Below are 27,667 nucleotides of genomic sequence, written 5' to 3'. Positions count from 1 at the left end.
GTGGCAGAGTGTAGGCTGTAAGCATTTGGGGGTCTTTTGAGAGGCATGAAAGAGTGAAGATACGTAGGAATAGAGAGGCAGTGCATCCCCTCTACAACAGGGACAAAAAATTCCATCATAACAGGGATCAAATGTAGTGATACAAACAATAAAAATACAGAGTATAGGACATTGTGAATTAAGGGACTCAAAGTAGGGAAAATCTGACCTCAAGCCAATCTAAATTAGTGACCTTGCATAGGTCATTAAAATCTCAGTGCTCACAGTTCTAAAACTAAATATTGACCTGCATTAGTAGAGGGATTTTCCTTATCCAGTACTTCCCTATACTAATTAAATCCCATTTCTGATTCTATATCTCTTGCTATTTAAGGGATTCCCCTATGATAGTGTAAATAGTAACACTCCTATTTTACAAATGAAGTATCTGAGGCTTAGAGAAGTAAAATGATTTGCCTATGGTCTCATAGGTAGTTAATTGTCAGAGACAAAATTTGAATCCAGGTCCTCTGACTACAATTGACATCAGAGAAATTCTCTTTATCTTTTTTTTCTTTGTAAATTATAAACTGCAGTCATCAAGAATTTCAGAAATTCACTACAGCATGTTTCACCAGGGAGAAAAATTACATAGAAAGCAAAGTTGCCCTGGACTGTTTAATAACAAGCCAGTCACATTGATTTTTAAGGCACCATTTCATTGATCATAAATCTATCTATATAGGTAAGTTCAACTTGTCTTTAAAAAGTACAGAAATGTAACTTATTAGTTTCTTTAAGCTAATGTCATTATCAATAACTCAAGCATCATTTTTTTCTGAGAAAAACTAGAGCTCTAACATGAGATTTCACATGAAGAAAGCCCAATTAATTGTTTGGATCTTCCAAGTGCTAACTGATAAGGTGTGTCCCTTCCCACATGCCATCAAATTCCATATAGATAACTGTGGATGAAAAAAAAATTCCATTTAAATTTTTAAATTACGTTATGTAAAATAAATGATTTTATGAATTCCCTATTATAGCTCACAGTGGTTTTAGACAGTCAATACTTTTGCTTTTTTGTGCTAATTTTAATGGAGGAAATGGGTAGATTTGTCTATTTTTTAATACATGAGATCATTTTGGTCTGTCTATGTTTCTTTAAAATTCAGGGTACTAGATAAGATTTTTTAAAATAGAATCTATGAATCAGTTTAAGCTGCAAACTTGGATTTTCAGGAATCAGATTGTGTAATAGGCATCCTGCTATCCTCTACTGTCCTTGTTTTTAACCTTATTCTGCTAATGGCAATGTTACCTGACTCTCTTTTGCAGATAAAGCATTAGATCATGATATGCACTGCATGAACTCTCTTGTAACAGTTGCCTTCACCATCAGTTGCCAAGGTCTTTTCTGCTTTTAAAAAGCAGTAAATTGGTTAGAGTCCTCTTGGGTTGTTTGGTTCCCTTCATTTTAGTATTACATTTTGGACTTCCTGGTTTGTAGTTTTAGCAAGACATTAAGGCATTATGAAGTGCTTCTGTGTGTGTGTGTGTGTGTGTGTGTGTGTGTGTAAGAGCGAGAGAGAGAGAGAGAGAGAGAGAGAGAGAGAGAGAGAGAGAGAGAGAAGAAAAGAGAAGAGAAGTGAAGTGAAGAGAAGAGAATAGGGAGAAGAAGAGACAGAGATAGAGAGAAGGAGAGAGACAGGGAGAGGAAAGAGAAAAAAGAAAGGGGGGAGGAAGGGAAGGGGAGAGAGAGATAGCGGGGACAGAGAGACAGAGGGAGAGAGAGAGGGAAAGAGAGAGAGAGAGAGAGAGAGAGAGAGAGAGAGAGAGAGAGAGAGAGAATGAGAATGAACTGTTCTTTGATGAAATCTAACCCTTAAAGTTTCACTTTTTCTCTGTCTTGACCATCTGGACTCTTAAGGTACCTCATTTTAGGTCTGTAAATCCTTCAATACAAGCCAAAGTTTGATCTCTGAATTCCCAAATGCATATTCTTTCCTCTTGTCCAATATTTTAGACCCTTGTCTCCACAAGTATTTAGTAGAATCCTTTACATGAAGGGTTTCGGCAAAGTATGGATGATCCCCCTTTTCTTCAAAATTAGCCAATAAGAATTCTGTTTGCTGGCTGTCCTTTATGACATTTAAGGCAAATTATCAAATAATAGTGGATAGAAAATTGACTTAGGAAGACCAGGGTTCACATACTGCCTGTGGCACATAACATCACATATAACCAGAGCCAAGTCACTTACTCTCTTTGTGTCTTGGCAGCTTTTTAAGTTGTAAAGTAAGTAGTTATCTGTATTTGTAGGAGTTTCTTTACCTGGGAGTTCCATCTATCTCTTTATACAGGTCTAGTTCTAAGTTTCACAGGGTGACACGGTAGATCAGAAAGCACGCGTATCCTCGAGCCCTCATTTGATCTGAATCATGCATAAATTAGGGACAGCAATGTTGATACAGGCCAATGAAAAAGTCCCTGTTGTAACAGAAACATGCAGAGAACAAGCACATACAAAAATGATCATTCTATTGTTGCGCATCCCATGTCAAGTTCCCACGGGGGTCCTGAATCGCCCTCACTACATGCAGATACATATGTGCCATAGAGACATCTAGAGATTGATCCCACCACATCTATGAAATGCCTTCGCCTGACGTGGCATTTTTTTCAATTTTTTCTCCTAATTTGAAATTTTATTTTCTAGCCACATAAATAGAAGAACACAATTTGAAAACCCCGTCCTGGAAGCCAAACGAAAACTACAACAACATAACATGCCCAACACAGAACTTGGAACAAAGCCTTTGCAGGCCCCAGGTTTCCGAGGTACAGTACCATGTCAGCATATCACAGCTCAGGGAGGGGGGGGATTGTCTATCAAACTGCCTACTGTTCGGAAAATGCCTTGAGCTTAGACTCTTTAGAATGATTGATTGGCTTTTTTTTTCTCTATTAGCTTTAGCTGGTGTTTACTATGATTCTAAACTAATGCATCTAGCAACCACAGATTAAATTAGGGCTTCAAGCATTATTTTATAGGAGTTGACAGCATGTTGCTAGGGTGAAGATTAATGGGCTTTGACCGAACAGTACTATAAATTGTCGGGATTCATAGAGACGCGTAAGTTTTTTTTTTGTTTTGTTTTGTTTTGTTTTGTTTTTTGTTCACAAAAGACCTAGCCCAAGAATGAGGCTTGTTCTCCTTTGTAACAGTAGACAGCTCTTCATCGACATTACCTAGGCCTAAATATGTTCACCCACGCCCTGCACTTGAGCGGTCTCGCAGCGTGAATGACTTGTCTTACTATCGGCGCGACAATGCTGGAAAGTACAGTCTGTATGGTATGTCCCAGTGCCGCTTGTTGGGCCTAGCTACACTATTGTACCAAGTAGTGGGATAAGTTGCATCACGACCTTTTCACCTATTTTTTTTTCGGTACTTTTTCTCACAAATTAAAACACTGGAGAGAGGCTCTGGAAGCCTGGGAAGGCCCATTCTTGCCTGTTAGTAATTTTCACACTGCCCCATGGTAGCACATTGAAAATGGATGTAAAGGTCACCAGACTGTCATTTCACCAATTGTAAATGTTATTGTAAAAGACAAAAGCTAATCTGTATAGGTAAAAAAGATGATGTTTCCTTTACTTGCTTTTTAAAAAAAAAATTAAGCCTGAAGCTTCCAATAGACAGAAATGTGAAATAGAGAAAGATAGATAGAAAAATAGATAGATTAGATAAGATAGACCCAGAAATACCTTATTGCAACATAACTCATTGTTTAAGGTTTAGATGTTCTATTGGTTAAATAATGTTCATTCCCCTCCTCAGTGTAACCATTATGGCTGATAAAAGTCTAACGTGACCCAGTTAACTTATAAAGACACTATTTGGTCTCTCTGCATCATTTTGTAAAGAAGTTTCACTCTGTAAATGCATATATACATGTAATTATAAATGCTTTATCACAAAATATAGTCCAAAAGGTAAATTGTCAATGTATTAATGAACAAAGCTATGCATACAGGCCAGAGAATTTTCAATGGTAAAACAAAGTATTGATATGTTACTTTATGTGTATCATTGGAATTATCTAAACCTTATAATACACATATTTTCTACCCTTAACAGTAATAAGTTCTAAAACCAGAAAGCTAATTTTTTTTAAATGAATAAGCTTTTCATCCTTTAACTACCTTGAACATCTGCAGGTCAGTAGATATTTCAGTAGATAATAGATCCATCATTTCTAAACATAGATCCATCATGTTTAGTGAGAAATTCAGTCTCCATATTCAGTTGCTTGGCTTTGCAATGCCAATTAATTGATAAAATTCTGCTATGCCCTCTTGTTACAATGGAAAGAATGCTGGATTTGGAATCAGAGGACAGTGATTCAAATCCTTCTCCTACAACTTACTAGGCGTGACTGTGGCCAAGAATTTAACCTCAGTAAGCCTCAGTTAATGAGGCTAGTGGTCAATAAGATCCATTCTAATTTGAAATCTATGCTCCTATCATCTCCAAGCTCTTCAGTATTTAGCATTGAGAGAGAGAAAAAGTTATTTGTCCATTGATCCTTCTTGTATATAGCAATGACATACCTTGTAATTTATCATAGAAACTCTGGATTCCTTGGTACTAGGTAGATACTGCCTTTAAGCCTTGGGAGAGGTGATTTACTAAATGGCAATAGTGGCCTGTAAAGGTTAAAAAAAAAAAACCCACAAACTTCTCCATCAGCTTCCACCCATTTCAGGACCAAAACTGAGATGAATGTGTCCAAGAGTTTGTCATGGCTGATCTGCTTTAGTCTAGACTAGAATACTAATATCTGTGTTTCTATTGGAATGCTCACACCACCGCCACCCCTTTATTTCACTTAATATAAAAATGTCACCACATCCACCACCTCTGTTGCTATTAGTGGCTAGTTTTCTTCTGCTCTCTGACTTGGCTTAAGTGTGTATTATGTTTTTTTTTTCTTTTACTTGTTTTGATCAATATAGAAAAGCCGCTTTTCACCCGGGATGCATCACAACTGAAGGGCACTTTCTTAAGCACAATCCTGAAAAAGAGCAACATGGGCTTTGGATTTACCATCATTGGGGGAGATGAACCTGATGAGTTTCTTCAGGTGAAAAGTGTAATTCCTGATGGACCTGCTGCTCAAGATGGGAAAATGGAGACAGGTAATTTGTTTACTTCCTTAGTTGAACTGCCTAGCATATCTCATTTCTAAAGCAGGTCACGTAACCTACAAAGAACTTGTCCTTTTTATTTGCATTTAATTTTTAATTCAGGTGTTGTCTTAAGAATAAAACAAATTCAATCTAAAAATTTAACCAAAGAAATTTATTTTTATCTCACCTCCTATAAAACAATCATTTAATTTGAAAATTATTCTAAATTTATTTTTATTTTCTCTTTTGTTTGCTCTATTTTATGAACAAGATAAATAGCCTTTGAGGCAAATATTTCTCCATTTTACTTTAGAGTTCTCTCATAATTAAGCTTCAAATTTTGTATTGTTGTCGCTTGTGTTGTCAATATTCCTTTTCTTGTTAATTTCAAAGTTAAATTATTTTGCTAACTTGACAAGATTTCCTTCAATTAGCTATGATCATTAAGCAGAGAATTTTTGAAAATTTGTATTTTAATATTAGGCTACTAGAGATGATTCCACTTTATGTGTGTGTATACAATTTTTTACTATGCAATATTTTGTAGTCATTACAATGTCTGTCTATACAATTAGATGTTCATTGTTCTAGTGTTTTCATAATTGCATATAGCCAAGCAAAACTTACCTTAGAAGGTTCAGAGTGATAAAAAATATATGTTTGTAATGCATATTTCCAGACAAAGATCATTGTGAAGAAGTCTGAAAAATATATATATCAAAGAATTGTATACAATTGTACTGAAACTACTGGCATTTTAAAAGGTTTTTAGTGTAACTCCCCTGCTTTTAACTTTAATCATTTTGATGTGATTTCATGTGTGAATTCACTTAAAAGTGAGTGAAAACAGAACTAATTATACTGCAGTGAAGGAGCAAAGTCAAGTCATAGAACCATTTAGTTCCCTTTGATAACCTACATATTTATTTAAGTCCTTTTCCAGAGTTTTATTATTCCTGACTTCTTAGATGTTTAATGGATATAAATGTTTGGACTGGTATTTGCTCTTGTGAGTTAATGCTGGAGGGAAAAGGTGAGTCTTAGGAGCTATACAGTTGTATCTGTTGTATCAAAGACACTATTTAAAACTTTTTTTTAAGTATTGACAAAATTGTGATCTTTATGTATTCAGATATTTTCCTCTCTGATACCCCATAATCTATTTGACTAATTGTTTCATTGATGTTTTAATTAGTTGATTGGTATATATACATTTGTAAAAATGATTGAACACTTTGTGTGAGTAGATCACGAAAAACTCAAACATTTTTCACAAGTATTAACACTCACAAATTAAAGCAACAAAACATGCATGTAGGAAATTGCTTTGTAGCCATTCATCTAATACACTTTATCCTGATTCTTTCATAAATATGTTTTTGTTTTAAGTGACCTATCTCTGTCTCTGCCCCAAAACTATTGTGTTATAATCAAATATATCTGTGTACATAAGATTTATATTTTTATCGAACCTTTCTGACAAATTATATGAAATGCTTTTTAATAAATTTTCTATTTTTCAAAATTACACTTTTTCAAGCTATTATTTAAGCTGACTTCTGCATGACTAAATTAAAATATTCACCTTAGTTGACACCACATTGAAATCATGTTTCATTCTATTAGAATATGAACTCCTTTAAAGTATGTACTGATTTGCTTTTTGTTCTTTTTTCATCCTTAGCAATTACCACTTTTTTGTATTATCTAATGCTATAAGCATAGTAGGCATTTAACAAATGCTTTTATATCCACTCATACAATGATATTTCTTTAGCATTCTATGTTCATGCTAGTAAAAACCATAAAGAAAATATCAAATAAGCCATTCTACTAATAATAATTGGGGGTGGGTGAGAAGAAGGGTTAAGGGAAGTCTTGGAGGAAATGGGTAAAGGTTAGAGCAAGAGGGAATTATGTAAAGGTCTCTCTTGCAAAAACGTAATACTTGACAAATTCAGAATAGATCCTTGCTTTTTTCTCTTTTCTCTAACCAGGTCACCTTCTTTTAAGAGGTATCATTTTTGTGACATAAAGAGATTCTATTCTGAAGCTTTCTATTTTTTGGCAAGGACCCCTTTGATTATCTGGGGAAACCTATGGACCTTTTTTTCAGAATAATGTTTTTAAATGATCAAAGGAAATATTATATGCCAATTAGGATTCAGTAAGAATCTCATTAGAATTTCTGGGGAAAATAAAGATGCAATTTTCCCCATACGAGTCCCCAAACACCCTGAAGTTTATACATAAATCTCTTAGGGGTCACTGACTTCAGGCTAAGAATCTCCAATTTAGAAAAGTGTCTCTATAATAGAAATTATTCAAAACTAAAGTTTTCTGTTTTCACAGAACTCTCTCATGCACACTTCCTTTACCATTAATTTTTATCTTAGATATTTCAACAATACATCAGTCAATCAATCAGTCATGCCTTATTCAACACCTACTCTACATCAGACCCTATGCTAAATGTTGAAGATAAAAACACAGGAATAAAACAATCCCTACTCTCAAAGAGCTTTCATTCTATTGGAAGAGATAACCAATGCATCTATAAGCATATGAGGAATAAATAGAAAATGCCCATCTGCTTGTTAATCTAGCCTCTTAAATTTCTTAAATATATGCTAGGTAACAGGTAATTACAGAGAGAAACATTTGGTCTTGGAAATAAGGAGGATATGATCAGGAAAGTCTTCATTTTAAACAAGAAGCTTCACCAGTACCCAGGACAGCTCCATTCCACAAGGAAATCCATGTCTTTCCGTGTGTAGAGTTTTCAGAGCTTACTTAATAAGTAATAATAAAACCAGTTCACAATGCAAGTGATAAAACCTAACATAAGAGTAAAAGTGCCAGATTTAACTTTTTAATCTGCTATTGATTTGTAGAAATTCCCTTAGTGAAATGTTATTTCATTATGATAATGGTTATATATGATATGTTAAAAGTTACAGTAATTTTCCATATTTCTCATAATAAAATATGATGAAGCTGTTATATTAACATATATTATTTAAATTATCATTATTATTTGTATGATCTTGTAGAATAGTAGGAAAAGTCTTATGATTCAGAAAAACTAAGTTCAAATCCTGTTTTTGCTACTTATTGTATGGTTTTGGGGAGGTAGGACGTAAATTTTTGAGGTGAAAGGACAAGTTTGCTCTTGCCCCGGAGTCTTGAACATAGATATTTAACATCATGAGTGGAATTGAGTTGTGATTTAATAAAAATGGTTCTGGTTCCCACTATCCTTTTCCCCAATCTGAGAATTATGATATTAGAGGATCTCTAAGGCCTCTTCAAGCCCTAAAGCCAATGAAAATAGCATTAATTAACATTAAAAAAATTTTTTGAAAGTGAATTGAAATGCTCAATTTCCTATTTCCTGAAACATCTCTTCTTGTTCAGTATATACTGCGAGAAAATCTCAAGCCAGACATGGATCTTGTTTCATAACATCTACTATGCCTGAAATTAATTTCTTTTTGCCTATATCTGGCTGCCTTAATTCTTCCCTACTTTCCTTCAAGACCCAAATGTAATCTTTCCCCATGAATACTTCTTCTTTATTGTAGCAAAGAAATTTTATGCTTAGAACTAACAAAAGGTTAAAGTAGAAAAGGACTTTAGAGATCCTTCTCTTCATCTTTTGACCAACCAAGCACCTGTGGACCTAAGAAATTAAGTAACTTAATCAAAGCCATTCAACTGATTAAAGGCAGAGCCTGGAATTGAAACTCAGGTTTGAGACTCATTTTTCCCACTATACCACATTTTTTGTGTGTCCCCCTTTTCCCTTCATTAACTATCAACAGTGATATCGCTCCTCAAAACAGAGTAGGCTCTTTTGCAAAGAAAGCATATTAAATTCTCTTTCTCCCCAAGAGCCCAAATAGCTTACTAGATCTTAGATTTCAGATTCTGATGACATATTCAGAAATGATAAAAATATCCCTGGGTCTCATATAATGACTTTTTTTTAATTGCACAGGTATTTGAGTGCTTTTGATTATTTTTTTACAATATTTTCACATTATGTTTTCATTCTGTACTAGATGATATATAAATATCATATATATATATATTATCTTATAAATATATATATCTTATAAATATTTTATAAATATATAAAATGATATATGATATATAAATAATTTAAATAAATATGAAAATAGCATCTTTCTGGTACAATGGGGAGCACAATGAATTTGAATGGAGAGGATTTAGAAATCTGTCACTTATCATGCATGTAACCAAGTCAAGTAACATAATCTTTGGGTCCCCATTCCTCATTTATACATGAATAATTTGAACTAGATGAGTTTTAGGGTTCCTCCTATCTCTGCATCTATAATTCTCTCTTAAAAAAACAGCATGTTGTGCCTTTATTTCATAAATATGTTGTCAGATCTTTGTTTGCTATTGTTTACATCAGAAGTAAACTATAGTAAATGTTAATAAATGCATTTTTGGCAAAGAAAAAAGTCACCATAAGGTATCAATTAAGTATTATCAAATATTTTTGAATTGAATATTAGTAGATATGTAAATATTTCACCCCCTTTTGACAGATAAAAATTTTATGTGAAGTCTGATGTTGAGACTCAGGGATTAAAATCTGAGATTTGATAAATACCAAGCTAAACCATAGTTTTATAATTCAGATCAGATTTTTTCAGGAGGACTGAGAAACAAGATGCATCACCCCTCTGCTTTACATTTTCATACCTTATTGGGTCAATTATAAATGGCTCTCAGGGTTTTCAGAATTTTCTCTTTTCTATCTATTTGTTACTATTAATCTCAAAGTCTTCATGCCAATGATCTTGGAGTCATCCTAAGATTTTCCTGCTCCACCACTCATATCTAATTTTTTTGCCATATTTTGTCAGTTTTTCTGAAATATCTTTTCATTCAGACTTCTTCTTCATCCCCTTGCAAATATTAATTCAGACTTGAGCTTTCTTCTCTTCTTGTCTAAGAATAATGTGGTAGTTTTCTAATGGGTCTTCCAGCCTTCACTGTATTCACATTTCAACCCATCCATTATATGAATCATTAAGTAATTTCCAAAATATGTTCTTATGGTCATATCACTTCTTTACTAAGAAATTTGCAAAAGCTTTCCATTGTTCAGGAAATAAATCACAAATTCCTAATTTGGCAAGCTAGACCATCTAAAATGTAACAAATCTATGCAACCTCATTCATGCCCTTTCAAATAATCTATGTTCCAATCAAACAATACATTTATAGTATAATTACTGTTCTTAACTTGCCCTGCTCTAACTCTCTAGCTTGTTTCATAACATCTGCCATGTCTGAAATTAATTTTTTTTCTATCTCTAGCTGTCAAAATCCTTCCCTCCTTTCCTTGAAGGCCCAAATATAATGCTCCCTATTCTATGAAGCCTCACCTAATATAATGTAATTATTGAAATTAAATGTAATCTCTCCCTTTTCATACTTTTCATACTACTTGGTCTGAAAATCACCTTTATACTTTTCTCATTCTCCTTTGTATCACAATCATTTATTTGTATGTTTTCTTCCCCTCCCCATAAAACTGTTCTCTCTTTGTAGATAGGGCCTCTGTTCTATCTATCTATTTATCTATCTACCTATCTACCTATCTACCAATATGGAAATAATTGACAGCTACTCAACTAGCTAGTTAGATAGATGTCCTTATAAGATACCTTGTTATTTGAAAAGGTTTAATAAATTTTCATTGAATTGAATTACTCTAGTTCTCAAAAGTCACAAGATTTCCTAGAATTTGGATTAAAAATTCCATATATTCCAAGAATTATTTTCAAATGCTATAAGTAATGCTAGTATGAGCTCATTAAAAATTATTATGAAGAAATGTGGCTTAAAACCATAGCAACTGAAAGGCCCAATAATTTATTAAGACATTCTCCAGATATGATATTTCAAGTTTTCTCTCTGCAGCTAATTTAAGTTGAATTGAAATTTGTGAGTTTTTATTTCATAAAAGGGAAAATCAGTTTTTTCTCTTCAAAAAGTCTCCCCCATGACTACGGTTTGACATTAGGGATACTGATATTTTGTTTTGATTTTTAAACTACTACTTTCTTCTTTATTTCCCTCACATCCCATTTTTTAATTGTAGAACATTGAGATAATAGACTGAAGGCCCAGATTCTTTTCCAAGCTAGTATTTCTAATCTTAAGCAGTTATCTTTCTTCAAGTAGGGGGGGGACTAAAGTTAGAGTTAAAAGACCTAGGTTCAAATGTCTTTCCCACCACTCCCTAAGTCATTTAAATTCTCTGTTTTAGTTTACCCATCAGTATAATGGGGATAATTATACTCATACTATTTCATAGAAATGTAAGGAAAGAACTTTGTCAACTTTAAAAATGCTATATAAATAGAACATACCATTATTGTCTCAATCATTGCTTCTTTATGGTGGTAAGAATCTTAATTTCCCATCTAATTAGGCAGCTGGTGTCACAGTGGGTATGAATGCTAATCTTAGTATAAGGAAAACCTGACTTAAAATTCTGCCTTAGATACTTACAGGCTATATAACTTAGATAAATTATCTAATCTCTGTTCATCTCAGTATCTTCATCTGTAAAATGGGAATAATAAGCTATTACTTCCTAGGATAGTTGTGATAAGCAAATGAGGTAATATTTGTAAAATACCTAGGGTAGTGCTCGCATATACTAAGTGCTTTATAAGTGGTTGTTCCCTTCCCCTACTTTTACAATACAATGGATGATATTCATTTTCTTATGGGATGAGCATGAGTATTGCTGGTCTAGAACAATCAGGGCACATATTTTAGACTGAGTTTCCAATATTGGCAATTAATTTTCACTGATCTATTCATTCTAATAATAGGCATAGAAGATATATTCTGAAGCCATACAACAAATTATAACTGTTATTTAATTGTTCAGTCACTCAATAAGAAGCATTTACTATGTGCCCAAATCAGTTCATCTTATATAGAGTTTCTAGAAATTAATATTTACTAGTCAGTTGTTTGTTTCAGTTTATAAAGTGATGTGATCAGAAAGTTGTTGTTGTCACTTCTGGGAGTGGAGCCAAGATGGCAAAAAGGACACACATTTCTTTCTGACCTTCTCCTACAACCCTCAGACTAATTAGCAAATTTAGCCTCTGAATTAGCTCTGGACTCCACAAATATTGGGAGTGTAACAAATTAACAGCAGAAGATAATATCTAAGATCACCAAAAAAGGACTGTTTCAATTGGAAACAGGAGGGTTGCAGCTAAGTGCACACAGTTGAGCACAAATGCCAGTACAGAGTCCCAGGGTGGTAAGGACTTCACTTGGTGGTGCAGACACCATGTAGTGATGCAGTCTCCACATGGTGGAGAATCTACAGGATTACAACTGGAAATGGGTAGGAGGCAGTCAATTACAAGCAGCTGAGCACAAACTCCAGCACAGACAGCATAGAGTCCCCCGAGCTATGTGTGGTCTCCACAGGGCAGTGTGAACTGTTGGGTGGAGAATCTATGGGGAGGAATCTATAGCAGTATTGGCTACTCTGTCCTGGTTGCAAGCCAGTAAATAAGCAGAGAAGTTAGAAAACATCCAACACAAACACAAAAGGTCAATAGTGAAACCTGAAACATTTCACCAGAATCTCACAGGACCTGGCCATGCCCACCCAACACCAGAAGTCAGTGAGCACTGACCCAGCGCAACCACGGCCACTTATGGAGGAAGACTCCTGGTAGAGGAAGCTTGGAAAACCTTCCTTGCCCTAAAAACAGAACTTAACATTTTTTTAAAATGAGTAAAAAAGTAAAGAGAACTCTGATAATAGACAGCTTTTATGGTGAAAGAGAAGAACCAAAGAACCATCAGATTCCAAAATCTGAGGAGGCTAAAGGCAGATTGTCTCTAGATAAAGCCCCAAAAGGTGATATAACCTGATCCCCACATAAGGCTGTCCTAGAAGAAATTTTAAAAGGATCTTTAAAAAGAGATAGAAGAAAAATGGGGAAAGGAAATGAAAACTTTGCAAGAGGGTTTGGAAAAGCCATATAATTCATTAAAAATAGATTTGATAAAATGGAAAAAGAAAGCAGCTCCCAGAAAAACAGAATTTGTGAAGCGGAAAAAGAAAATAACTCCTTAAAAAAACAGAATTTGTGATATGAAAAAAAAAATTTTCCATAAAACAAAATAACTAATTTTAAAATTCAACTGGACAAATACAAAAAGAAGTAAAAAAAGTAAATGAAGAAAATAATTCACTAAAATTCAGAAATGAACAAATGGAAATGAATGATTCAAAGAGACAACAAGAATCAGTCAAGCAAAACCAAAAAAAGAAGGAAGAAAAAAATATAAAATACCTAATTGGGAAAACAACTTGGAAAGCAGATCTAGGAGAAACAATTTAAGGATTGTTGGACTCCCTGAAATACATTATGACAAAAATGATTTCAGGAAATCATCAAAAAGAACTGCCCAGACATCATAGAATTGGACGGTAAAATGACCATTGAAAGAATTCACTGAACACCTCCTGAAAGAGACCCCAAAATTAAAACCCAAGGAATATCATGGCTAAATTTCAGAACTATCAAGCCAAGGAAAAAATATTACAAGCAGCCAAAAAGAAACAATTCAAATACTGAGGAGGTACAATAAATATTACTCAGGACCTAGCAGCTACCACTTTAAAGGAAGGGCCTGGAATCTGATATTCTGTAAAGCAAAGGAACTTGAAATGCAGCCAAGAATAAATTACCCTGGTAAACTGATCATTTTCTTTCAGGAAAAAAGATGGGCATTCAATGAAATTGGTGAATTCCATTTATTTTTGATGAAAAGACCAGAGCTAAACAAAAAATTTGACCTCCAAATATAGAACTCAAAAAGATAAAAAGAAAAAAAAAACTCATGAGAACTGTATTTCTGTTATGAGCATACTTAGAGAGGACATGCATAATCTGATTTTACTATTATAATATAAAAAAGAACCTAGAGATGGAAAGGGGCTTGTAACAGAAAAAAAAAGAGGAAAGTAGAAGTAAAATGAGGGAAATTATATCTCAGGAGAAAGCAAAGAAAATTTATTATAATTGAGGGAAGGAAGGGAGGATCATGAATACTGTGTGAATTTTACTCTCAGCAATTTCAGCTCAAGAAAGAATATTACATATATTTGGTTTCACTGAGAAACTTCTCTCATTGTATAGAAAAGTGGGAGGAGAAGGGGAAAAGGGAAGTGGTAGGCTAACTAGAAGGGAAAACAGAAATAGTAGGGAAAAGGTTTAAGAAAAGGGAAGAGTCTCTAAAAGGGGAGGACTGCTTGAGGTAAGTAATGCTCATAAGTGAAATACTGGGAATTAGGAAAAGGAGAAGAGAAAAGAGAAAAGTATAATTTGGGGTTAATAAGATGGCAGGAAATACAGAATTAGTAGTTTTAACCATAAATGTGAATGGGGGTGAACTCTCCCATAAAGTGTAAGCAGATAGTAGACTGTATTAAAAGCCAGAATCCTACAATATGTTGTTTACAAGAAACACATTTAAAGCAGTGATACATACAAAGTAAAGGGAAAAGGCTGGCAGAATCTATTACACTTAAGGTGATGTAAAAAAAGCAGGGGTAGCCATCTTTATCTCAGATCAATCAAAAGCAAAAATAAGGAGACAACATACCAAAAAGTTTTGGGAATGCAGCCAAAACTGTAATAAAGGGAAATTTTATATCTCTAGATGCTTACTTGCATAAAATAAAGAGAAGATCAATGAATTGTGCTTGCAACTGAAAAAGCTAGAAAAAGAACAAAATTAAAAACCCCCAATCAAATATCAAACTTGAAAATCTAAAAATAAAAAAAGAGATTGATAAAATTGAAAGTAAAAAAAAAAAAACTATTGAATTAATAAATAAAACTGAGTTGGTTTTATAAAAAAAAAACATAGATAAAACTTTAGTTAATTTGATTAGAAAAAGGAAAGAGAAAAATCAAATTATGAAAAGGGAGAACTAACCACCAATGAGGAGGAAATTAGAGCAATAATTAAAAATTGCTTTACCCAACTTTATGCCAATAAATTTGATAACATAAGTGAAATGGAGGAATACCTACAAAAATATAGATTGCCCAGATAAACAAAAGAGGAAATAAATTACTTAATAATCCCATTTTAGAAAAAGAAATAGAACAAGCTATTAACCAATCCCTGAGGAAAAATCCCAGGACCAGATGGATTTACATTTGAATCTATCAAACATTTAAAGAATAATTAACTCCAATACTATATAAACTATTTGAAAAAATAAGGAATGAAGGAGTCCTACCAAATCCCATTTATGACACAAACATGATACTGATACCTAAACCAGGTAGGATGAAAACAGAGAAAGAAAACTATAGACCAATGTCCCTAATGAATATTGATACAAAAATCTTAGATAAAATATTAACAAAGAGATTACAAAAAATCATCCCCAGGATAATAAACCACAACCAAGTAGGATTTGTACCAGGAATGCAGAGCTGGTTCAATATTAGAAAAACTGTTAGCATAATTGACTATAAAAGTAACCAAATAACAAAAAACATATGATTATCTCAATAGATGCATAAAAAGCATTTGATAAAATTCAACATTCATTTCTATTAAAAACTCTAGAGAGTATAGGAATAAATGGACTTTTCCTTAAAATAGTCAGTAGCATCTATTTTAAACCATCTGCAAGCATCATATGTAATGGGGATAAACTGGAACCATTCCCAATAAGATCAGGGATGAAACAAGGTTGCCCATTATTACTATTACTATTCAATATTGTATTAGAAATGCTAGCTTTGGAAATAAGAGAAGAAAAAGAGATTAAAAGAATTAAAGTAGGTAATGAGGAAACCAAATTACCATTCTTTGCACCACTCTGATGGTATACTTAGAGAACCCCAGAGAATCAACTAAAAAGCTATTAGAAATAATCTACAACTTTAACAAATTTGCAGGATACAAAATAAATCCACAAAAATCATCAGCATTCTTACACATCACTAACAAAAATCCAACAGCAAGAGATACAAAGAGAAATTCCATTTAAAATAACTGTTGATAGTATAAAATGTCTGTGAATCTATTTGCCAAGGGAAAGTCAGGAATTATATAAGCAAAACTACAAAACACATTCCACACGCAGATCTAAGTTGCAAAAATATTAATAAGTTGAGTAAATATAATAAAGATGATAATACTACCTAAACTAATCTATTTATTTAGTGCTATACCAAACTCCCAAGCAACTATTTTACTGACCTAGAAAAAATAACAAAATTCATCTGGAAAAACAAAAAGATCAAGAATTTCAAAGGAATTAATGAAAAGAAAAGCAAATGAAGGTAGTCTAGCTGTACCTGATAAAAAACTATATTATAAAGAAGTGGTCATCAAAACCATTTAGTATTGGCTAAGAAATAGAGAAGTTGATCAGTGGAAGAGGTTACTTTCACAGACCAAAATAGTCACTGACCATAGAAATCTAGTATTCAACAAACCCAAAGACCCCAGCTTTTGGGATAATAATTCATTACTTGGCAAAAACTGCTGGGAAAATTGGAAACTAATATGGCAAAAAGTTGGCATAAACCCACACCTAACATCCTATATCAAGATAGGTCTAAGTGGGTTCATGATATAGACATAAAGAATGATATTATAAACAAATTAAAAAAACATAGGATAGTTTACCTCTCAGATTTGTGGAGGAGGAAGGAATTTGTGACCAAAGAAGAATTAGAAATCATTATTGATCACAAAATAGATAATTTTGATTATATTAAATTAAAAAGTTTTTGTACAAGCAAAATTAAAGCAGACAAGATTAGAAAGGAAGCAATAAACTAGCAAAACATTTTTACATCCAAAGGATCTAATAAAAATTTCATTTCTAAAATATATAGAGAATTGCCTCAAATTTATAATAGTTCAAGCCATTTTCCAATTCATAAATGGTTAAAAAATGTGAACAGACAATTTTAAGATGAAGAAATTGAAACCATTTGTAGTCACATGAAAAAGTGCTCCAAATCACTATTGGTCAAAGAAATGCAAATTAAGACAACTCTGAGATCACTACACATCTGTCAGATTGGCTAAGATGATAGGAAACAATAATGACCAATGTTGGAGGGGATGTGGGAAAACTGGGATACATTGTTGGTTGACGTGTGAATGGATCCAGTCATTCTGGAGAGCAGTTTGGAACTATGCTCAGAGTTATCAAACTGTGCATACCCTTTGATCCAGCAGTTTCTGCTGGAACTATATCCCATAGAGATCTTAAAGGAGAGAAAGGAAGCCACATGTTCAAAAATGTTTGTAGCAACCCCTCTTTGTAGTGGCAAGAAACTAGAAACTGAGTGGATGCCCATCAATTGGAGAATGGCTGAATAAATTATGGTATATGAATGCTATGGAATATTACTGATCTGTAAGAAATGACCAGCAAGCAGGATGATTTCAGAGAGGCTTGGAGAGACCTACATGAACTGATATTAAGTGAAATGAGCAGAACCAACAAGAAGACTATATGATGATCAGTTCTGATGGATGTGGCTCTCATCAAGAATGAAATGAATCAAACCAGTTCCACTTGTTCAGTGATGAAGAGAGCCATCTACACCCAGAGAAAGAACCTTGGGAACAGAATATGGAACACAACATAGCATTATCACTCTCTCTGTTGTTATTTGCTTGTAATTTATTTTCTTTCTCAGTTTTCCTTTTTCTTCCTTCTTGATCTGATTTTTCTTGTGCACCAAGATAACTATAAATATGTATACACATATTAGTTTCAACATATATTTTAACATATTCAAAATGTATTGAACTCCTACGACCTAGGGGAAAGAGTGGGGAGAAGAAGGGGAAAATTTGGAATAAAAGGTTTTGCAAGGGTCAATGTTGGAAAAATTATTCATGCATATGTTTTGTAAATAAAAAGCTTTAATTTTAAAAAAAGAAAGTTGTTGTTGGTCAGTCATTTCTGACTCTTCACTACCTTACTTGGTGTCTTCTTGGCAGAGATGCTGGAGTAATTTGCCATTTCCTTCTCAGCTCATTTTATATATGAGGAAACTGAGACACATGGGTTTAAGTGACTTGTCCAGGGTCACACAGCTAATATCTGAGGTCAGATTTGAACTCATGAAGATGAGTCTTCTTGACTCCAGGCTCCATGTTCTGTCCACTGAACCATCTACCTTCTCAGAAGTCAGGTAGACTTGAGTTCAAATCCATCCTTAGATACTCAGCTTGAAAGACACTTGACTTTTCTCAGGCTCAGTTTCTTCATTGTAAAATTTAACAATGGCATCTCACTCAAAGGGTTGTTTCAAGGATCGAATGAATTATATGTAAAAGTATCTTATAAATCTTAAAATGCTAGAAAAGTGCTATCAATTATCATCATTATCTTCATCATCAATCAATTGCCAAGTACCAGGTTATTGTGTCCTATATAGAAATTGTCAGAAAAGGAGAAATTGTGATATACTTGAGGAGTAAGAAACCACAATGTATCCTGATTTCCTGGACCTATTTAAAGATGTCAGAAAGTAACCACTAATTGGTTTTGATTATGGAATAGTTGGAAATTCTCCCATTAGAGGCTTTTTTGGGTTTTTTTTCTTTTTGTTTCTTTTTTAATACTGATTTCAGAGACAAGATGATGACAAAGTGCCAGGCCTAGAAGGAGGAAGACTCATCTTCTTGAGTTGAAATCTGGCCTCAAACATTATTGTATGACTCTGGGCATAACCCCTATTTGCATCTGTTTCCTTACCTGTAAAATTAATCAGAGAAGTTAATGAAAAACCACTCCAGTATTTTTGCCAGAAAAACATCAAATATGGTCACAGAGTCAGACACAACAGAAAAATGACTGAACAACAAACTGTCCATTTCACCCAAGTGAGAATACAGGACCTATACAGGTCCATTTCTACCACTGAAAAGCAAGGGAGAATTGAACTGTTCTGTCTCCATTGTGGATCACTTTTAGTTTCCTTAGACAACCTGGTGACCCCCTGGTCCTGGAACTATCTTATTGATGATGACCTTAGTGAAGCACCATCTACTGCTGCTCGGAACTCCCAAGATCAAGAAATGTGGGCTACCATATCTAGACTTTGGTGTTTTAAATGAATACATAGATTTTAAAAGTTAATGATGAGGGAGAATGAATTTGAGTGAGTGAATGCTTTTGGACTCATATGTTTTTGAATAGAGAGTAAGAATAATATTAGAGTTCAGTTCATTATGAAATAAAGAGAGAAATAGAAAGTAAATGCTTAAATAAATTCAGAGTTGCCCATGAATTGCATTCTGAATGGATGTGAATGTGAATGCACTGTATTCAGTTAGTTTCCTCATATCTCCTAATATACTTTATATAACAGTAAGGAATAGTGTGATGAAAGATGATTCATCAGATTTATTATCATGCCCCCTCATTGATTTGAGCTTTTGCTAGATTGCTTTAGGAGAGAACCAGATGTGAAGTGGATGAAGGTGGGATGGACAGATTGATGATGAATAAACAAGGCATTCATGACTTTGTGATTTTGTGAAGTATTTAAGGATTTAATGCTTTTCTCTGAAGTTCTTAATTGCCTCACAATAGTTTTCCCATTTGCTTCTTAAGGAAATGGGGAAAACTAATATAATTCTATCAGGAATGACAGTCAGAATCTAACAAAATCATAGTCTAACTGTCACTATTTTTTTTTTCTTTTGGATATTTGTAATTAGGTTTCGGCTCTGATCTAGTCATGTTAATGATCTCAGTCTCCATTTTTTAAAAACAAATCTCTTCTGACCAACAGATACTATTATAATATAAATAATATAGCAATGGGGAAATATAGCAATGTACATAATCAAGATGAATGGTAAGAAAATATTTTAATCAGAAGCACTCTTAGGTAATCATGAAAATATTGGACAAATTGATTAGACCTCCAGTGTGGAGGTCTAAAAGAAAAGGTAGTTCAAGAAGGGTAGAAATTGAGATAGGGAAGACTGATGTAAGCACAAGAAGGTCTCTCTGATGAACCCAAACTATTGAAAGGACATATTTAAAAGATGTCTTAGACATTTAAGGAAATTCAACTAAAGATGAATATAAAAGTGTAGATTATGCATTCCTGTAAGGAAAAGTGAATTCTTCAGCATTGGGGCTCTTCAAAGCAGCAAGTGGAAGATTATTTGTTAGAGATATTGTAGAAGAGATTCATGCTTCAAAAATTATAACAACTGACTCCTGAGATCCATACTGATCCTGAGATTCATTTTATTCTATGAGAAAGGTAGTCATGCCCATTTCTACCTTAGAAATTATTTTTCCCTTCTTTCAATGGTAGTTTTTTATTGTATTGTCTTGTATCGCCACTAACGTTTCTGTTATTACAATCACTCCCTTCAGTAGGTTTTCTTAATCATCTTAATGTCTTCTTGAAGTCTGGTAAAAATGTATTTTTCAGACCTTTTTCAGAGTAATATTATTAAATGCAGTAAATAAAGTCCACAGAATTACAAAGGAAACCAATTATACCAAAGTGCAGCTATTTATCTCCATCTATTTCTATTTCACTATTTCAATAGTTTTTATTTAGGAAAAAACAAACAAAAAAAGTGAAAACAGTATTTTTTTATTCACATTCAATCTTCATAGTTCTCTTTCTGGATGAGGATTCTATTTCCTTCCCAAGCCTTGGATTCTTATATTGCTGAGAAGAGTTGAGTCTGTCATAGTTGATCATCACATACTCTCGCTGTTTTTATATACAATGGTCTGGTTCTGCTCATTTCACTCAACATCTGTTCATATAATTCTTTCCAGATTTTTCTGATATTACTCTGCCCATCACTTTTTCTATTTCTTTTTAAGTTGGTGGATTCTAGATTAAAAACTTCTGAACTATATAGTATAGGATTTGAAGTATCTTGTTGAATAAGTAATGGCAGCTTGGAATTCATATCTTTTGCATCACCACTTCTTAAAATCCTTATTTTCCTTCATATTTCAACTTCTGGAAATATGAAGCCCCCTCTTCTATGAAGTCTTTTTTATCCCCCTAGTTTTGGGTATTTGCTCCATCCTCAGATTATCTTGTTTTCACCTCTCTGTAGCAGTAAGTTATTTTTATTTACAAGTTGCATCTCCAAATAGAATGTAATGTTCGTGAAAGTTTTTTTTTTTGCTTGTTTGTTTTGTCTTTATGTCCTATGTTAAACATAGTACCTTGCCTACATCAAGTATATAATAGGTAAATATCTTCTTTTTGGCTGTTGTTGCAAATAAGTTGGGAATTATATCATTTTTATTGATTTTGTTTTCATTTTATCTTAGAAGCTGACTAATTTTCAAAGTCCATATCCAATTGTATTTTAAGCAAACTTGATAGTAGCTCCTCTCTCAAGTTTTCTGCACAGTGGCTGCCTTGCAAGTGACTGACTCAGTCTGTTCAGAGTCAACACACACTATTTAATAGAGATAATGTTATCAGTTGCAGGGACCAAGGGTACTAATCAGAGAAACCTAACTTTGCTTTGATTTGGAAATCTCTTCCTCTGATTTTATTTTCTTCCTATTTTCACTGAATTTGTAAACATTTCTACTAGAAATAGATTTCTCACTTTTTTGATCTTGCAAAATGAATAGCTTTTCCCTCTACTCCAGGTTGCACAAAATTTACAAATCACCTTCTTTATTTTCATTCATCATAAATTATGAGCTATATTAACTCCCTGGTTATATCCTTCCAAATAAATTAGTTCAGGCAATCACATGTATCTATTTGTGTATATATGTAATAATAATAACAATAATAAGCATTTATACATCATCTACTATTTGTCAGGCATTGACTGTTTTACAAACATTTCATTTTATCCTCATAACCACCTAGAGGTAGTACTATTTTTATCCCCATTTTAAAGATGAGGAAAGTAAAGCAAATAGTGACTTTCCCAGGATCATACAGATAGGAAGCACCTGATGCTGGATTTATACTGAGATCTTTCTGACTCAAGACTTTACCCTTTATTCACTGCAAGACATAGCCCATACATGATGAATTTATACACACGCACACACACACACACACACACACATACACATATATATATAAACACATGTATGTGTGTCCATATGTATGTGTAGAATTTGAGACATGGAGGTAAAAATTGGTAATGTATTTTCTTCCTAAAATGAGCAAATTTGCTTTTTACATTGAAGGAATTCCTTTGGACTTTGCCTTGGACAATCTGACAACAATATTATATAACAGAGCAAATTTTCATTAGTTTACCAATATCACCAATTTTAAGGCAGAGGTGGTAGTTTTTCAGCCTGGCAGCACATGTGTTTATTGTTTATCCTTTTCCAAATTCCCCTCATATTCAAAAACTACTTGCATTTCAGTGAAGTACCTGATAATCACAGTTGGATACCAATATCTCACTTGAATCAATAGCACTGTTTCTCACAGCAAGTGTTATGCTGAATTGTCTATATCCAGTAGCATCCTCATAAGATTATATGTAGGTAATAGATGCATACTTGGTCAGCAGCTCACTTTTACAAAACAATCTACTTGATCATGCTAAAACAATTATAAAGGCCTTTTGTTACTCTAGGTCTTTTTAATCATGGCTATGCTTCAATAGTAAATTATTTAGTCTTACAAAGAAGCTTTTGTAACTTAAATAAATCCTATTGAAGGAAGAGTGATTCCTCTTTACACATTTCTACCTTTTCTCTCTTGATAATAATAGCCTTATATAGTGATCTTTATTTTCTCCAATGTATTTTCCTGCCTCTCCATTGAAAATTACAAGAAAGACTAAAAGCTCACTTAAGGAGAACCATGTAAGACTTAGCATGGCACAGATCTCTGCCAATGCCAAAATTGAAAACTTAATTCTCCTTTTATTGCAGATCCAATTGTTCTTATAACTTTTAAAATTAATGGGAATAGAGTTTCTATGAAATTTAGGTCTTCTGGTTTATGTTTTAGCTCTCTTTATACCAGACTCCAACTAGAACAGTAATATGGCCCTAACATTAATGTCAAAGTGAGCATTTGCCTAAGGGTAGAAAATGTTTTCTAAAGAAAGTGATTTAAAGAGATACTAACACTGTTTACTAGAAAGTCAGCATAGTGTAGTGAAGAAATTGCTAGCTTTGGAGTCAGAAAGCTCTGACTTCAAATCCTGCCTCTGATATTTATTAGCTATGTGACTCTTATCAAGTCATTTCATTTCTCTGAGACAGGGTTAGAATAAATCCCTAATGTTTTTTCTAACTTATTATCTTTGATCCTAAAGTAAAGAAGAGGGAGCAGGTTGTAGACCAGCATGTAGATTTTACTGTGCTGAGCAGGTCATGGAATGGTAAGAGTAGAGATAAGTTCTGGGTGAGCAGCTTAATCATCCATTCATAATTCTTACCTGGAGGAACATCTGTACTTCAAATGGGAAATGGATAGACTGGCAGATAGTAGGACTGTCAAGAGTCTAGACTTCACCCTCTGTGTGAATAGAAAAAAATTGGAGCTGGGTATTTTTTTTTCTCCTTGATAGCCATTACTCCAGTACTCTTGAGTGCTTCCCAAACAAGCTGAAGTCCAGAAAGGGATTCTAGAAATGACAATGGAATTGATAATTACAAGAATGGCAAGGAAGGAGATAAGGAAAAAGTGTGCTATCTCACCTCCCAGATGTTAATTCCTTTTAGACCACCACTTACCCAGGTATATGGAAAACATAGACCTGTTGGGAGTCCAGCCTTAAAGTGGTACCATCAGAACTCTACCACTTGGTAGAAGCAAGATTCCTTTAAACTGAGGTTATATCAGTCAACCTAGGGTGAGAGGTGAAGAGAATATATTTGAAGAGTTATGCTGGCTAGTATAGACACAGATGGTACCTTCATGTGACCCCATATTCCTGTTTTATGAATTGATTCTTTTTAAATATATATAGTTAACTTTTGCCTTTATATTATCTTCACTTTCAAATATACCTCTTCCCTCCAACCAGAATACTATTCATTGTATAATAACAAAGAATTTTTTAAAAAAGAAAGACAAAAAAAAATCAGACCAGCTAAACAAATCACAAACCCATAGGCTTTCAGTATGTGCAGGATCTCATAGCAATAATGTCACATAACTTCATAAACAATGGGTATATTTTCTCAGCTCTAGTTTTGGTGTAGTAATGGTGATTATAATTGTGGAGTACTCAGTTTTATTTGTTTTTTCTGCTACTGTTTGTTTTTACATTGTTTTAGTCAAATGTAATGTTTTCTCCTTTCTGGTTACTTCACTTTGCATCAGCTCATATAAGTTACCTCATGATTCTCTGAATTCTTCATAATAGTTTCTTTATCCAATTTAATATTATACTACATTTTTATATTATAATTCATTTCCACAATTTATCCATTCTCTAATTTATGCACATCTACTTTTGTTTGGGTCAGCTAAGTGATACAGTGGATAGAGCAGCCTATCTGGAATCAGGAACATTTCTCTTTCTAAGTTTAAAATCTGGCCTCAGACACTTGCTAGCTATATGATCCTGGGCAAGTCATTTAACTTTGTTTGCCTTAATATTCTCATCTATGAAATGGAAAGGAAATGGCAGATCACTCTAGTATCTTACAAAGCAAAATAAACAAACAAACAAAAAAACCCCAAGATTATGAAGAATCAGACATAACTGAAAACATCACTTTTATTACACTAAAAATGGTACTATAAGCACTTGATATTTACGGGACATTTTATCCTGTCTTTGTGTTAGGGGCTGACTATATAGTTCCCCTGGAAAGACATGAGACTCAGAACAACTGATGCATGGAACAAAAGGAGCCTTATCTCCAAGGGCATGTCAGTCTTGTAGTGTTTGTTCCTTGTGACCCTCAGTTTGCTCCCAGTCTCATGTCCTTCCAGGGGAACTGCACAGTCAGCCCCTAACATCTTTGATCTCTTTTGATACTCTTTTGGGATATGTAGTTAGATGTACTACTTTCTGAATCCTTATCCCCATCCCTACACATCAGTAGAGATTAGACATCTTTTTGCTTAAGGTCTAGTCTGCTGATAAACTATTTCTCTTCCCACCTAGGACCAGGCCCTCAACCAAGATCAAGAGAGACAGAGAGACAGAGACACACAGAGAGAGACAAAGACATAGAAAGAGAGAGAGGGAGGGACAGAGAGAGGAAGAGAAGGAGGAAGGGAGGGAGAGAAGGATAGAAGAGAAAGATACATTATATAGAAATAAATATAACTATATTGATATATGTAAATATCTACATATTTTTAGATTTAGATCTATCTGTATCTATATATATATATATAAAGAGACACAGAAAAAGAGAGGTCTAGATCTACTGCTAGAGATAGATATATGTATACCTAGATATAGAGATTGAGTTAGATCTAGATCTACACATAAATAGATTTGCCTGAGGACAAAAAGCTTGCAGTTAGGGATAATGGTGATGGAGAGAAGGGAGAGGGAGGTAGAAGGAAGTGTTTGATTTTCCCACCTCTTACATCTACTTCTTTGACAGAACTCACAAAGATTAACTTATACCTAGTTAAATGATTATTTAAAATATATAGAAAGCTATTTCAAATGCCCAGAAGGAAAAAAACCCAGGGAAACAGACGCCTTTTTCCTTTACCTCTATGTCTTCTCCTTCCACTCATTTCTTGGGCCCTAGTAATCTGCCAACAAACCTCATCACTCAACTGTAATTGTTCTTTTCAGAGTTATCAGGATACTTTTAATTGCTAAGTACAGCAACCTTTTTCTCAGTCTTTATCCCTCTTGATTATTCTGTGGCATTTTGCCACCCTTTCCTCTGCAATACTTTCTCCCCACTCAGCTTTCTTTTGAAACTATTCTCCCTGGTTTTCCTCCCCTCTTTCTGATTATGCCTTCTAAATTGTCCTCTGCTAGATCATTACCTCTACCTGATGTGTCTCCCACGCTCTATTTTTCTTCCCTGTCTCAAGATCTTTTTGGTGAATGCATTCATTCCAATGGGTTGAATTATGCCATTCTGGCAAATAATCATATGACCAACTCTATGGTCTCTCCTGAGTTCCATCAATATAATCTCTTAAGTAGCTTTCACACAAGAATATCAAATTTATACTTATACAAAAAAAAAAAAAACCCAAAACACAAGATAAAACAAAACAAAAATCTTACTGTCTCCCTGTCTTCCCAAACCTAACTCTCCTCCAATCTTACCTTTTATTGTTGAGGCCATTACAATCCTTCTACTTACCTCAATTTCCAGGTCGCATTGTTCATAAATTTTTCCTTACTTTCAGTGATAGTATCCAGAATCTTGATTGCTGAATCTTGATAATTCAATAATTCATCTATCTTTTCTATTTTCTTCCCTCAAATAGCCAGTAGTCAGATTCAGGCCCTCATTTCCTCTCTCCTGGACTTCTTACCCAATAATATCTTCATAGTCCTGGCTTCAATCTGCCTTCCAGATTTATTTTAAATAGCTCTCCTTCATTATATTTGCCAGTGAAACTGTCCTCTTTACCCTTATCAGACCTTAGTATTCCTGTCCTGTCATGTTGCCTGGAATATACTCATTCCCTCATGACTACCTCTAGGCAAATCCTTTGATTCCCTTAAGGAGCCATTTCTTTGCACTATTCCACAAGCAGACATTTCTCATCTGTATTATGTTCTAGCACTTAGCTCAATGCCTAGCACATACTAGACATTTAATAAATGTTGATTGATTGACCTTCTTACTCAAATTATGTTCTTTTTATTTATCACTTAGATTTTGCTTCTCCCAGTAGATTTTAAACTTCTCCAAGTCAGGACATTTTTGTTCTGCTTTAGAACCCATATTTTGATTTTTCACAGAAAATTAATAAATATTTCAATGTAGCCAGGTGGCCCAGTGGATAGAATGCCAGACTTGGAGTCAAGAAGTCAGAAGTTTCATCCTTTTGAGTTTAAATATGGTCTCAGATACTTCCTGGTTATGTTACTCTGGGCAAGTTACTTCACCATATTTGCCTCAGTTTCCTTATCTATAAAATGAGCTGAAAAAGGAAATGACAACTCGTCATCTTTGCCAAGAACCTCAAATAGGGTCCCAAAGAGTCAATCACAACTCAAATGACTGAACAACAATCATAAATGCTTATTAGTGACTACTGAATTGAGTTGGATTGTGTCAAAAACTACAGATATTCACAAGAAATTGATCCTGCCTCTTAGTCCTTTATACTGGTATTCAAAGATTCCTCTTTCAAATTTCTCACTCTAAACTATGGGCATTTTGTCTACGTCTCTTTTTTTAGGGGCAAAAATCTTCCTAGGAATAGTGCTTTATCTAGGAAAGGTATAGTGCTTTTCATTTTATCCACTA

General features: G+C 33.8%; 1 protein-coding gene across 8 annotated transcripts in view; it reads left to right on the top strand.

Moving 5' to 3' along the window:
* Positions 1-27,667, top strand: part of MAGI2 (membrane associated guanylate kinase, WW and PDZ domain containing 2) — an 895,053-nt gene that overhangs the window by 509,025 nt on the left and 358,361 nt on the right. For 4 of the 8 annotated variants that reach the window (XM_052000674.1, XM_052000673.1, XM_052000678.1 and 1 more), the window contains exons 7-9: positions 2,699-2,820; positions 3,208-3,336; positions 5,002-5,184. In XM_052000674.1, the coding sequence (XP_051856634.1) occupies positions 2,699-2,820; positions 3,208-3,336; positions 5,002-5,184 (434 nt within the window). The remainder of the gene's footprint in view (positions 1-2,698; positions 2,821-3,207; positions 3,337-5,001; positions 5,185-27,667) is intronic. The other 4 variants (XM_052000676.1, XM_052000680.1, XM_052000675.1 and 1 more) reach the window with 3 other exon arrangements.

This window comes from Antechinus flavipes, chromosome 5 (assembly GCF_016432865.1).
Source record: "Antechinus flavipes isolate AdamAnt ecotype Samford, QLD, Australia chromosome 5, AdamAnt_v2, whole genome shotgun sequence".
Classification (NCBI taxonomy): domain Eukaryota; kingdom Metazoa; phylum Chordata; class Mammalia; order Dasyuromorphia; family Dasyuridae; genus Antechinus; species Antechinus flavipes.
This window is presented reverse-complemented; position numbering and strand designations above follow the sequence as displayed.